Source organism: Microcebus murinus, chromosome 1 (assembly GCF_040939455.1).
Source record: "Microcebus murinus isolate Inina chromosome 1, M.murinus_Inina_mat1.0, whole genome shotgun sequence".
NCBI classification, from domain to species: domain Eukaryota; kingdom Metazoa; phylum Chordata; class Mammalia; order Primates; family Cheirogaleidae; genus Microcebus; species Microcebus murinus.
In genome coordinates this window covers 158,783,599-158,798,337 of record NC_134104.1, presented here as the reverse complement: position 1 = coordinate 158,798,337, position 14,739 = coordinate 158,783,599, and the positions used below count along the sequence as shown (strand labels likewise).

The following is a 14,739-nucleotide window of genomic DNA, read 5'->3' as shown; positions in this document are numbered from 1 at the left end:
TAAAACTCACCAATACCTACAATGCCAAATTTAAGACATGTCGTGGCAACAGTGACATAAAGTAATTTTAGGGGACAGAAAAAATACTTTATCTTATCCATGAGGGACTTGGAGCATTCTGGGCAGCAAAGATGACAGAGCTCTGATCAATTTGGACGGCTGTTTCTGACAGCTTGCCGGCCTCTCTGGTTCCCTCGTCCCTGTCCTCAGCATCTTCGTGACTGCCTTTCCCTTCACACACCCTGCTTCCTAACCCAGAGCTTTGGGCTTTCCTAGGATTCTTGTCCCTCACATGAATGGAACCCTGCCAGAGGCCTGAAAGCCAAGTCTACACTCTAGGAGCCTGGGGTGGGGCCGGGGCAGAGGAGGGTCAGGGCCAGAGGCTGGCCGGGGCGTGAGAGCGCAGCGTGTGCACAGGAGGGCTCCCGGCCACCAGGAGACAACACACAGAGAGACAGACGTACCGCACACAAAGACAGACACACACACACACACACACACACACACAGTACAAACTAGGAGGTGATGGATGTTACTGGAATGGACCAAAAACCAACAAGCAGTGGGGTAAGAAACAAACGGAAACAAAACAAAGCACTTGCGTTCAGATGGAAAGCTGTTCGCTCACTGGGCAGCCAGAACCCCGAGCCCAGGGCTGAGGGAGGGGGGTGCCTGTGGGGAGGGCGCTGCCCTGGAGAAGGCTGGAGGGCGGGGTGCGAGGGCAGCGCCTGTCCCTCCGCCCTCGGCCCTGCCATGTGGGCAGCGGCGGGAGCAGGGCTCCACGGAGAAGACAGGGAAGGGAGCACTTACCTTGTGGCCCAGAAACGGCCAGTCCACAATTGGGGAGAGTGCAGTATCTCAGTTTAAACAAAATCCTTGTGGTACTGCTCAGCCATGAATAGGCAGCTCTCTAGTATTTCAAATAAGCTTATAAAACCGTTAGTGAAAAGAGAAAACAAAACAAGACGACAATTCACCTGTAGGGCAATTGTGGTGTTCTTCGCAGGGTACTTTCCCACCAGTCCTTGTTCTTTCCGTTTCTTGAATTTCCTAAAGTAGTCCTGTATCAGGAAAGTGGCATAGAACTTCCCCACGGTTACCTCATCATCTAAACGGAGAGACCAGACAGAGCTCTCCCGAATCAGCACATTTGGACCAAGAGCCTAACCTGGCTTCTGGCTGGGGCCGGGGCGGGGCGGGGCACTGGGCTCTCAGCCTACAGCATGGGAGTCTCAGTCTAGCAAAAAGCAAGGCTTTGCAAAGCATTTAAGGTCAAAATTAGAGTCAGTTAAATGAACTGATACTCAAAGTTGCAGAAAATAATATATTTGTCATGAGTTTACTAGAGCAGCGTATTAGTAACACTATAAAATGCCGTCTTGGTTATTTACTTAAAATAAAAGTTACAAAACAAAAAAAGGCTTCACGGGCCACGTTTTCACCTCTGTGCACAGGGATTTGCATGGGTAACTACCACCAACTTATCAAGGGCAATTAACCATCCAAATCCCGATGTCTCAAGATAGAGACCTAGAAAGGTGACATACACGCTCAGAAGGAGAGAAAGGTTCAGAAAAGTAACTCCAAATCCAGATTTTCACGTCTCCCCCACCCCCAATGCTCTGCCAATAAGCTCCGTAATCATTTCTTGGTTTATAATTCTGAACTGCTCATTTTCAGCCCTGCAGTGACAGCTCCAACTGATCTCAGAGTTGAGCTGGGCTTATTTCTGCTTCAGAAACAATCTCCAACACGTATCGCTGGGGAATCAGAACTCTGCTGATGCCGTTACGACGATGCATGAGGCAGAATACAGGCTCTGGCTGTCTCATGGTAAACCCCCTTGGATGTGTGAATGTGCCCACGGGTCTCCCAAGGGTGCCTGCCACCAGATCTGCTGGGTGCTGAGGTCTTCCGGGGTGGGGGAAGCTCACAGCCACCTCAGCAGGCCACCTGCCTTGGCTGTGTTGGGGTCACCCGCCGACCGGGGCGTGTAGAGGCTGGGAGGATGAACGGCTGCCGCCCCCAGGCTTCGGAACAGCTGGCTGTGGCTAAGCCGCGCTCGCAAGAGTTACATGCTGATCTGGGACAAGGGGCTCAACTCTCGGAGCCTGTGTTCTCATCTGTAAAACGGGGACAGTCTCTCGGGAGAGCTGTGAGGGTGGCACAGGAGGCTCACAGAGCATTCAGCCCCAGGGCTGGGGTCGTCCTAGGTGCTGGGCGCTTGCTCATGGGGACCCATCAGTCCCTGTTACTTTACAGCCTGCCAGTGGCATCTCCTGACCTGGATCCCAGGGCATGACAGGCCAGGGACACTGGGCCCCACCATCTTCACTAGTGCATCCTGGGTGGGCTTCATTTAGCGCCCACGTGGGAGGTGCTGTCGACCTCCGGTGGTCCCCACCTGGAGGCTGCTGGGCCTCTCCAGCCTTACTTGTGAGAGCTGCCGGGCACTACCGTGTGAGACGCTGCCTCAGGGTGCTCTGGCTCCGGGAAGCATCGTGTTCCTCCTGAACCCTGGCCAGGCAAGTCCTGGGGTGATGGGGGCCACCCACATAAAAGCACCATCCCCAGCTGGACCACACCGTTCACAGGCAGGAAGGCAAGGGTGGGCAGAGGCGACTCAGGTGTTGACACCTCATTCCGGCTGTGCCCCAGCCCCTCCTCTTGCTTAGGCTGTGGTAGAACGTCAGTCCAGCTAGCCCTGCTGTCGGGCACCCGCGGCGTGAAGCCCTGTGTCAGAGGAATCCCATGTAGGTCTCAGGGCCTCTTTATAACTCTCTCTGACACAGTGGTTCTGCTCACCCTCCTGCCCTCACCGGGACTTGCCCAGGTGTGTCCTGCACCCGGGTCCTCTCCTGCTCCACACCGCCTCTCTGGAGACGGCCCGGCTCCAGCCACACTGGCCACTGGCTTCTCTGGAGCTGTTCTCCCACAGTGCAAGCTATCCCTTTCCTGGGCTGAGCACAGGGAGTGGATGGACTCTGCCCAGCTAGCATGTCCAAGGGGCCCGGGGAGATTCTCTAGAGGTCTGCCGTGCACAGTGTCCTCTGTGGTCTAGGGTTCTGAGTTTTCTATGGGGTGGGGGGCAGAAAAAACACTGGCTCTTATCTGCAAAAGGGCACCACCCATCCCACACCGGGATGCTTTGCTCTATCTGCAAAAGGGCCCCACCCCATTCCACACCAGGATGCTTCCAGCAAGTACAGCCCGGCCTGTGTCTCTTTTCAGCCCCCAGAGCAGGGGCAGGCCCACCCAGGGGGACCATGCCAGGGTCACTGGATCTTTTCCACTGGGATGCTAAGCTAACTGGGAGACTGGGCCCAAAGAACAGTTCTTAAGAACAAGAAAAGTCAGAGCTACAGGAGGACAGAAAAGGAAGAGCAGGAAGGAATGCGGTGAGGCTGTCTGGGCTCGGCACTGAAGAGAAAGAGAGGCAGTCAGCTTGGCGTGCTCTCCAGAGCAAAGGAGCGAGAGATCCAGGTCAAGGAATGAAGGGCCAGAGGCCAGCGGAGACTTTGGGGAAGAGAAAGGTGAAGGGTCCGTGAAGTGGCAGGAAGTCTAAAGAGTGGAGGTGAGAACCGGAGCCAGATGCAGAGGTGAGGGGCTCAGCAGGGAGCCGGGGCGCGGCTGTCCGCACCTGACCCTGGCCATGAGAAAGCAGCCAGCCTGACGCATATTCACAGCTCATCCTGTAGCCCTGTCAGCTCACAGTGAGCCAGGCGACCACGTCGCGCCAGCAAAGGCTTCCCCTACCCTGTCACAGGGATGAGGGGCTCCCTGAACACCCCACCTGCCAGTCCTAGGCACCCAGACCTTCCCCAGTCTGCTTCCCTTTGACAAGCTGTCAGCGTGGGGACACCACGGCCCTCTGCCTCTGGAGCTGCCCTCTATTTGTCCAAAGAAGTAGACAGATATTATCATTTCCTAAGTGCCATGATGCAGGAAACGGTAGGAACCACTGGTGTATGGAAGTAAAAAGAAGAAAAACAAAGAGCCAAATGATGAATATAGACACTAGAACCCTGCCCAGCAAACATTCCAGAGGCTGGGCACCAAAGCCTGACCGTCACTGGCGTTTGCTCTTCCTTGGTGGCAACAGTGCTTCTGCGAGATTCACCCTGGATGGGCACGTAACCATACTAGGCACATAAGCGTGCACTGGCATGGGGCTTCCGGAGCATTCCATCTCCTCCTAAGCCCACTTCCCTTTTCTCAGGTTTCACAGTGCTTCTTGCTGCCATTGTGGAATAGATTTACACTTGCCATCCTAAACCCCAATGCATTTTAAGAGATACAGAGAAAAAGCCAGGTCCTGTTACTGGACCAAGAAAGTAGAGAAATATTTAGCCCCTAGTAGAAGTCTAGCAGAGCTGTTAGTTGCTCAGCTTTTCAAAGGAAAGATACCTAGATGGTGAGCCAAATTCTGGACTTTTCTTCTGATAAATTGAAAAGAAATGAAGTGTCACAATAATGTGACTGGCACTGTCCACGTGTGTCCCACGAGGATGGCACTAACGTGGGAGTCAGGCGTGCTGTGATGAGGGTGGCGTTCCGCGAGGGGGGCGAGGGGGGCGGCACCCGGCTCACAGGAGGAGGAAGGTTTACTAGACAGGCACAGCCTGCTATTCTGAAGCATGCATCTGTGTTTCGAGAAACATTGTAGGGGAATACAGTTGGCAAGAGATAACTCTGATTCCATGCCACCACCCTAAAACAGAATTGCTTCAGAATATTCTGAAAGACTAAGAGTTGAAAGGAATGGAGGCTGCAGAAAAAGCTCAAGCACATTGTTACAACAGTTTTTAAAAAGCAGTTCAACTAAGCCATGCGAGCACTTGGATGTGCAGCTGAAAGGAAAAGAACGAAAACAAAGAGTTGTTTTAAATGTGCAGTATCGGTTCTCCTGGGGGAGGCAGGGCTCTCTAGGTGGGAGTTTTGGTATGCTTTGTTTTCCTTTTATCATTTCCTTCTGGGCAATCTTCCCCAGCTTTAGGCCGGTGACCGGGCCAGCTATGGGTGCTCCCTTCAGCGACAAAAGCTCATAGTGCTTTGTGCTTCATGCTGAGGAGCAGACCTGGCTGGCATGTTGTTCTCTCTGGGCTCCAGAGCCAGAGACTGTCACCTTCTCAGAGGGAGAGGCCTTGGCCACCGTCCTGGCCTGGGTCCCGAAGTTGGCTTCCAGACTGGAGCCAGACCCATCTCGAAAGCTGCAGGGACAGTGACACTATAAAAGTTCAGTTGGTCACAAAACACATCAAATGCTCATCACTTGCCCAGGGCCAGGACGCTAGAGTGCTGGTGTGGCGGCACCAGGGGGACAGATCCTGCACCTTTAAAACTGGGAAACAACAGTCAAAAACCACCACCTCAACGTCTAAGACTGTGTGTATTTCAACAAAAATGGAAAAACAGTATGTGTATAAATATACTGTATATATTTATATATAGAGAGAGATATTTTATATCTCTATATATAAAATTTGAAAAAGTTTAGTCAGTTATGATGTTGTGATACATAACAAAAGGAAATAAGCATGCCAGTTAGTTCTGTCTCTGCTCTAAATTCTAGGTAAAAGGACATTTTGGTAATTATGGTAGTAAATTCAGTCTTGATAAGAACATTTCAAGAATACCATTTCCTGAAAGCTATCTATTTTTCATGAGAAGTTTTCAACAGTATGTTGAAGGGTAATTGGAAACTAATTTTTAATATTTCATTTTGGACCCAAAAAATAGGTTTTTCGTTTTGAGATAGCAATCATGTTCTCTAACATTAACTCCTCCACCAACAAGAAAACCCCTGCTCAAGCCTAGTGGGTCTTGGTTTCCCTTGGTTTCCCACCGAACCCCTCCTTCCTCTTCACATTGTCCCAAACAATTGCAGCAAATGGCCAAAGGGCTTTCTTTAGCTGTTGGCCTTCATGCTCTGACTGATACACAAAACGTTCTGCAAGCACTCTCTGGGCTTTCTGGGGATGCTACCATGAAACTCAATGCATTGGCCAAGAACTTCTTAGGAAATAGATTACACTGACCACCAGCTGGAGGGACAACTTGGTCAAGCAGTTTCATGCTGGTTTTCTTCCAGATTTTCTTTATCACAGCCCGGAGTTCTTCATTAGCTTGTTCCAGGTTCCCTAAATCCAAAACGCAAAAGGGGAAAAGAAAGCCTTGTTTCTGTGCCCAGCTTGCCCTGTGTCCACACTACGGCCACCTCGGCCCAGCCTGACCTGGGTGGACACACTGGCCCCACAGGGCTCTCCCAGTCAGGGCCAAACACACGTCCGACGTCCAGCTATGGCAACCAAGTGCTCCACGTGGGAGCCACCATGTTTCACCAGGAACTCAAGGCCTGTGGCACTCGGATCCTGTCCTGCCCTCCCACAGCCAAGATCTCCTCCTTTCTCACCAACCCCAGCCCCAGCTGCCTCTCCTCCTCCACTGTCTGTTGCTAGTGCTGCCTCCATCCTTGAAGGTGTAGCCACAGGAGCTTGTCTTCTCAACTAAACGTCAGCATATGAGACTATCCTGCCTTCTGGAACCCTTAGCAAGGCTAGCCTGGGGCCAGGTACATATGAGCAGGGCACAAGGAGCACGTGTTGGTTAGGCTAGAAGAGGCTGGCTTTGCTGGATAGACTCACCCTGGGCTCCAGGGTTGTAAGAAATCACCTGTCTGTTGCCTGGGCACATGTCCCTTGCCACCTCCTCTTCCTGCTCCTCCACCAAGTGCCCTGAAGAGTCAGCTCCTTCCCCAGCTCTCTACTTGCTCACCTCCTAGTCACTGCTGCGATCTGCCTTCTGCCCGACCTGGGTCACTGTCACTGAGCCGACCCAGTGGCCACACTCCATGGCCTGTGTTACCAGGCTTGGTTCAGTGGCCGTGAAGACTGCCCTGGTTTGGTCTCAGAGCTTCAAGACACCGGTCCCACTAGCGTTCCCCCAGTGCTGACCACGTGCTGGGCGCTGCAGAGGGGCTTCTGCAGACCTCGCCTCATGCACCCTCAGGACTCTCCCTGGCATTGGTGCACTTATTTCCTTAGTACAGAGAGAGAAACCATAGCTCTGAAAGGAGAGATCCCTCACTGAAGCTCAACAGCTAGAAGGGCACAGCTGGTGTGAATTCATTTGTGATGGCTCTGTTCCTGCCCCGGGAGCCTCCTGTTCCTCCTGCTAGGTAGAAAGCAGTGGAACGGCTCGACTCGGCTCGACTCAATTCAACACATTCTGGGACAAAGTGAAGCATAAAGAAAAAAAAGCATGTGGGAGGCAAGAGACAGCCTGCCCACCCACCCAGCACAGAAGTTCCATCACACAAGGAGTCCTGGCCCCAGGGGCCGCCCTTTCCAAGAAAAGGGGAGAAGGCAAGGTAGATTGTGGTATCCCCTCCCTCTTCTACCACCTGTCCTGCTGCCAGGGAGCACTCACCTTCTGTCTTGATCTTAAGAGCCGTTCGAACCAAAGCAAAGAGAGTTGCATTAAACATTACCGTCCCATCACTGTTGAGAGGCATGTTCATGGCAACCAATCTCTGTAAAGAAAAAGACAAGCTTCTTACTGGAATGCAAATGACCCACAATAGCCATATCCTTTCCTGATGTTTACTTTCTATTTATCACTCATTTCTTTTCTTGTCAATCCTCAATTCAAAGCCATTTGTGGAGCACCTACATGATGGTTAATTTTATGGGTCAACTCAAACGGGCCACTAGATGCCCAGTGGTTAAACGTCATTCCCAGGTGTGTCTGTGCGAGTGTTTCTGGACGGGATTGGTGTTTGAACTGCTAAACTGAGTAAAGCACATCTGCCCTCCACAGTGTGGGTGGGCCTCATCCAACTGTTGGGGACCCAAACGGAAAAGGTGGAGGGAGGGTGAACCCTCTCTGCCTGCCTCATGGAGAAGACACCGGTCTTCTCCTGCCCTGGGGCTGAGACTTACACCTCTGGCTGCTCTGAGTTCCAGGCCTCCGGACTGAGACTGAATCGCACCAGCAGTTCCCCTGGGCACCAGCTCACAGACAGCAGAGCAGGGCACTTCCCAGCCTCCACGGGCATGTGAGCCAATTCCTCGCGACGAGTCTGTCTCTGTACGCATGCGTGAGTGTGTATGTGCTGTATATCTACATATAGAGACACACATGGCTCTCTCCGTGTCCATCCCATTGGTTCTGTTTCTCTGGAGAACCCTGCCTGATGCAACCTGACATTTGGGGGGCTCTGGGATAACAAAGATCAAAGTTTTCATCATGAAATGTAAATGCTGACCCTCAGATGTTGAGTCTTGTTTGTTTTTAAATCATTAAACCTCACCATTCAAGCATTTGGCTCCTTTTCTCATTCAACAGTTCTCCCTGTGTCTTGGGGTCAGACCTCCATTTCAGGCACGTCATTAAGGCTGTGGTGAGGGTTGACTGGTGCAGTGGATACGTGCGCCAGGCACGGGGCCAGGGACTGTGGTGCTAACCAGCAGAGTCCATTACTACTCCAGCACTGGGAGCGGCCATTCGCGGTTCTGGGCAAGTTCTCGAGTCGGCAAGATGGAGCACTGTGCCTAAGGACACGTGGATCCTTTATGGAAAAGGTCTGGAAATCTAACCACAAGATGGTATCCATGAACTGGATCCCATATTGTTCGTGGAGAGCAGAAAAGAGCCTGATATTGGAAGATTTATGGGTAGAAAGTCATCCTCTGTATCTATATTCAGAGCCCAGCCTTAGGAGAAGTGAGGACCCTAAGGACTTGCCAGGGGACTTCTGTATTTTCAGGGCAGGGAATGTGAGTTTGACTTGGGATTTGAGAGTCTGGAATATTACACCTTAGACTCTGCTCTGTTACCTTGGTTTCTGTCTAGAGCTGGCCTAGCCCCCTGGAGTGGGAAACCCCCGAGCCCAGGATCCCCTCGGGTCTGTGAGGAAAGGGGACCAGGTGTTGTGTGGACTGGCTGGACTTCTACACGGCAGAGTTTCAACAGACAAATCTTGCATTTCTCCTTTGAAAAGGGAAATCCTTTTCTGCTGCTACAATATGGCGTAAGGCGGTTCACTGTGAGCTCTATGGAAAGAGAAGAAATCTCCCCTAGGATTCCTGGAGAGTGTGCTCTGGTGTGGACATGGCGGAAATGGGTGGGAGACCCGGACTCACCCCTGAGAGGCCACAGCCCCACGTGCCCGGAAAGGGGCCCCGTCTCCAACAGGGGCCACAAAGCTCCGCAGCAGAGGGGCTGTGTGGAGGGCATGTCACTGCGCCCACCACGGCCCAGGCTAGGGGATGCACTCTCCCCTCACCCAGGCCACCCGGTTGTACCCCCTCCTGGGTGGGTCTCCAAGGTGTCTGCTTCTCTCTGTCCCCAGGTCCGCTGCCCTTGTTCTGGCTCTCCTGGCTGCTCCCCCTGCCTATTCTCCCCTGGTCTATTCTGTTGCCAACAGAGTCCACTTTCTAAAACGGAAACCTGAAGATCATGTTTCTTCCCAGTGTGTCCCTTTCTCCCAGGACTCAGCATGGCACAGAAGGCTCAGCCTGGGCCTTCCCCACCTCCTCTTATGTCCCAGCCAAGTGTGATGGATGACTCACTGTTCCCCACCGAGCTGTCCATTCTCCTACCCGTCTGGGCCCTGCCTGCCTCTGTCTAACTCCTGCGTCACCTTCTGGACCCGACTCAAATGTCACCTTCCCCACCATGCTCTCAATGACAAATTACAGAATTCCCTTCCTCTTCTGACTTTTCCTGATAGGGTGTCCTAAGAGTTACAAGTCCGAGAGCTCCTCCAGGGCAGGAGCCACGTGTCATTCATCTCTTCACCCCTAGCACCCAACAGAGCTTGGCTAAGTGTCACTTAGGAAGTGTTTGTTGAATGAAGCAGTGAGCTCCTGCAAGAGAGGCTGCCAGACACGCAAATGGGACGCTCACCTTGCACGCCACTCTGTGCGGACATAACTTCCCAAACCCCAGGGGAGGCTGGATGCGGCGGAGCAGAGTGACCACGTCGAGGTGTTTTATCCTTCCCCTGGAGGCAAAGTACAACGTGAGGTCCAGGGGTGGCACCAGCTGGCCTGAGCTTTCAGGCCACCCACCTCCCACAGAGATCACAGCTGACATTCCAGAAACAGGCCACACAAACCAGACGGAACCATTTTCAACCTACTTCGCCTCAGGGTCATATTCTGACCATATTCTTTTGAATTCATCTAAATGGTGAGGCCCCAGAATAGACCAGTCCCGGGTCAGATAATCAAAATTGTCCATAATGACAGCCACAAACAGATTGATGATCTAAAAAAGAAAAGAAAAAGGAAAGAGCTTCAGCTGTAGTAAGATGGATTGGGCCAGACCCTAGAACATGCTAATTATATGAGACATGAAACATTTGAACCCATATCTCCAGGAGAAGTTGTAAAAACTTTCCATTTGGAATATGTTTAAGTATGGGATTCTACTTTTCCAAATGGCTTTGGTAAAGTCCCAGGGAGGGCAGGTGGATGCATTACCTGGCCTTCTGAAGCACAATGCAGTTTTGTAATAACGTGTACTCGTAAGTCACCACCATGTGCAGTGGCTTTGAAAGTTTTAGAAAGGCATCCACAGCCCTAAGAAGCTGGTGAGGTTGGTAACTGTGGAAAACTGTCAGTGAGCACCAAATCCCTGTGTATGGCAGAGATGGTGGTGACACATGCCCAGTTAAACAGAAACCTCCAACCGCCAAGGGCAGTCCACAGCGCTCACCCACGTTGACTAATACACAGTGACTTGACAGGGCAACATCACCTGTCTGAGCCCCGAATGCCACCAAGCATCTATAAACCGAGGGGGATGCCATTTTGATCACTTACCAGAAATGCACAGAGCATGTAAAAGCTGATGAAATAGACAATGGCAAAGTTGCTCCCACAGGTGTACTCCTCCCCAGGGCTGTAGTCCGACTCAGGGTCACAGAGCTTCCCTGGGAGGCAGGCCAGCATGATCTCCTGCCAGGCCTCCCCCGTTGCACACCTTTTTCACATTAAGAAGAAGAAAGGGCTTTAGTGGGGGAAGAAGAGATTTAAGGCTTAGACCTCTGGGAAGAAATTTCTTAATTACAGCAAAATCTAAGTAATTTGGGGGAAAGACAATTAGAATTAGTGAAAATCTGAAATTCCTACTTACTTTCATATGCAATTTATCTCAGTACCTGGAGGTCTTGCTACCATTCCCTTTGATTTATAACAATCATTTGATGCAAGCACAGCAATTCTTTTTGCATAATGGATGTTTGTTTTTGTGTCTTCTCTACTTCAAACATTTATATTATAATTTGTAAATAATTATTAATTATTTACAACTTCATTACATCCCTGTTCAATCGTGTTGTAAGCAGAGTTGGAAACCACCTTTCAAAACATGTTAATAAGTCACTAGCGTTATGAGAAATACTCCCACGATTTCTAGAAAGTTTCCTCACTATGAGGCAGCTTGTTTACAAAATTAATTAATTAAAGTTAAAAACAATCCCACAAAATTTGAAATTGTACACCTTAGGATGTTCCCCAATGGCTGTGCAAAAGGCTTTTATGTCTCTATTAAATTTCCATTCTCCTGGTTGTGTGTAAGTGTGCGCTTCCATGCATCAACGTAGGTTCTGCAATTTTCCTGGAGGCCTAAGTAGTCCTACTACCGTGTTTCCCCGAAAATAAAACAGGGTTTCATATTTAGTTTTCCTCAAGAAGACCCCCTAGGGCTTATTTTCAGGGGATGTGTTATTTTTTTTTAAGTACGGTAAAACAATCTACATTTATTACAATATAGTTAAGTCGTCTTCTTCTGGAACATCATCATAGTAAAATGGCAGCCACAGCTTTCCTTCTTCCCCCTGGGGACACACAATACCTAGAGTGGACCGTCCTGATCCTCACTTCACTGAGGAGACTTTCCCCTCAAGCCTCAGCTTGCAGCACACACAGGATGGCCGGGACACGACAGGGGGAGCTGACCTTGTTGGTGGGGCTGCTCACACCTTTCCGGTCACCTCGGGGATAGTAGCTGTCACGATGGGGCAGATGAAAAGGGCTGCTCGTCTTCTTTACCGCTTTGCGAAATGCACGGGTTGTGCAGATACGCTGTGCAGCCAGCCACGCCCATCACTAGGTCTTATTTTTGGGGTAGGGCTTATATTGCACAAACGCTTAGAAATCTTGCTAGGGCTTATTTTATGGGTAGGTCTTATTTTCGGGGAAACACGGTAACTCCCAAATGGATAAAACTTTCAGCCAGCCACCATCTGTATGATCACAGCAGTTTTATTAAGTAACAATCCACCAAAACTCCTGTGACTGAAATGCTAGGGTCTCTGTCTAAAAATACAAAATGAAAACAAAAAGCCATCCTGACCAACTAGGAGAGGCAGGCTGAGTTAATGACAGGAGTCCTCTGCCCCTCCCCAAGGCCTAGCACTCAAGCACCTGAAGAGCAGCAGCACGGCCTGGGGAAATGTCTGGAAGTTGTTGTTCCTGTTGATCTGATTGTTATCTCTCATGGCAACTTTCCCAAACATCTAGGGGGAGAAAAAAAGAATTTAGGAAAAATGTAAGGAAAACAAGAATAGATTTTGTCATATGAAAAAATTCACATGTCCATTTAGAACTAATTCAGGTTTGATCAATACCCACTAGGGTTTTCTCACAGTACTCAGCACTTCATACATTCAACAAAGATCTGCTGGCAGGACCATGTGCCAGGCACCCAGGTAAACATCGGGTACAGGGTGCTCCAGACAGGCACACCCTCACATTCGAGGAGTCCCCACCCTGGGGGAGAGACACAAATAGCCAGGTGACCACGACCCCAGATGGGAGAGTCCAGCACACAGGCAAGCACAGAACAGGCTCATCTGGCCAAGGCCAGGGGGCCTGCATCAGGGAAGGCCTCTGGGGGAAGGGGCATCTAAGCTCAGAACTGAAGGACGAGTAGAAGTCAGTCAGGTGATAAAAAGGGTGAAGAGTGTCCCAGGCAGAGGGAAAGCCGCCTGCACAGGAGCAGGGCACACAGCACAGGAGTCTTGGAGAATGAAAAGAACAAGAACAACGAGCAGACAGAGGAGAAGACCCAGCTGCAGACACGGGTGGGGGCCCACAGCAGAGCTGCAAGCCACAGGCGTGAGTGGGCTTCACCTTTGGGGAGTGGGAAGGCAGTAATCCATTTTACTCGTGGGACTGAGGAAGCAGACTAACATTCTAGAAGCGCCTGATGTCTGCAAATGCCTGCTGGGTGAATCTGGGGTGGTGTGTGCAATGCCATTTGCAGTTCTGAGGTCTCAGCACCACGGGCTGCTGAATTACAGGGGCTCAAGAACATTGACTTTTGTCTCATAACTCCAGGTAAGATTCCTAGAAACCTGCAAATGCTTCCCTGATTTTAGGATAAAAAAAAATAAGCAGCACCATTTCTCAGCTCCTAGAATCACTTCACCTCTTTCACACTTGCATTCTTCATCTGAAAGATGACATCTGAGTGGGTGGAGGATCTACAAGGAGCCTGCTCCCCAACTCCCTCTCCTCCTGGAAGCTGCCCTCTCACTGTCCCTGTAGCCCACCTGGTGTTGGGGCTCAGCTGTCAGTGAGGCTCAGTCCTGCTCCCACCCCCAGGAGGAGCTGGGAAGCAGGTTGCAGCCCCTCAGCCCCAGGCCAAGGTCACAGGGGAGCCAGGTTCACGCCTGTTTTTAAAGGTGAGCTACTGAAACACAGTAATGATCCCAGTTCAGTCCTAATCACCACATCTGAAAGTATTTTGTTTCAGGTGAGAATTTCACTTGGTTATGATAAAGCCTAATTCATCAGGATATAAATTGGATTTTGTATCACTGAATATCTTCGCGTAACATTGGTACAGAAAATACAACACCCATATTGACAATTATGACTCCTTGGAGTGTGGCATCCCTCTGCTGGGGATCTCCTATGACCTACTGCTGCTAAAATCGACTATGGGTTTTCTCAACCCGTCGACTCTCCCAAGACTCGGGTTGGGGGGCAGAGAGAGCCAAGAAACACAGCTTTTTTCTGTGCATTCTAACCTCTCCGGGTCCCGCAGAGCCTGGTCTCTCCTGGCACGGCTCTTTCCTGGGGAGCTCACCCATAAGGAGCCATGTCTTTCTCATCTCACTATCGCATCAGCAGGGACATTCGGCTGAAAAAAATCATGACCTTATCTTTCTACTCCGCTGGCCAGGTACATGTCGCTACAGATTCGGGGCTCCCCAGCAAAAGGGCACCTGAGGGGAGGTGGCCGGAACTTACCTGCATGCCGATGACAGCGTAGATGAAGAACAGCATGGCTATGAGCAGGGCGACATACGGGAGCGCCTGGAGAGAAAGTGCACTGCTCAGCGCCCACCGCTGTCCTCCCCACGGCTCGCACAGACCCAGAAGACCCACGAGGGGCCACACGCCTCTTTTCTTTTCCACGTTACAGGGAAAGAACACCCACAGTGAGGAAGAGCTTTTTAAATCCTAGCCTGACACTGCCGCAGTCCTGAGTGCACCATCTACACGCACGCCTGGCGTCACGGCACTGCAGGCAGGGTGTGCTTTCCAAGGTCACTAACACTGCATCCTAACCCTAAACAGCTTCAACACTGACACATCACTCTCATAATAATTCTTAAGTTCGCTATTGGATTCCTTTGTGAAGTTATAATTGATCAAACCATTCCAAAACGCTGGGCGTTTCGATTGCTTCCATTCATTTGTGGCCATGTTTGGGGTGGGG

General features: G+C 50.9%; 1 protein-coding gene across 10 annotated transcripts in view; it reads right to left on the bottom strand.

The window, feature by feature from the left end:
* CACNA1D (calcium voltage-gated channel subunit alpha1 D) overlaps window positions 1-14,739 on the bottom strand; it is a 304,390-nt gene that overhangs the window by 23,173 nt on the left and 266,478 nt on the right. For all 10 annotated transcript variants that reach the window (XM_012771607.3, XM_012771611.2, XM_012771602.2 and 7 more), the window contains 8 exons: window positions 14,268-14,333; window positions 12,435-12,526; window positions 10,830-10,989; window positions 10,145-10,272; window positions 9,910-10,006; window positions 7,429-7,531; window positions 6,039-6,140; window positions 978-1,108 (listed from right to left, as the gene is read on the bottom strand). In XM_012771607.3, coding sequence (XP_012627061.1) covers window positions 978-1,108; window positions 6,039-6,140; window positions 7,429-7,531; window positions 9,910-10,006; window positions 10,145-10,272; window positions 10,830-10,989; window positions 12,435-12,526; window positions 14,268-14,333 — 879 coding nt within the window. The remainder of the gene's footprint in view (window positions 1-977; window positions 1,109-6,038; window positions 6,141-7,428; window positions 7,532-9,909; window positions 10,007-10,144; window positions 10,273-10,829; window positions 10,990-12,434; window positions 12,527-14,267; window positions 14,334-14,739) is intronic.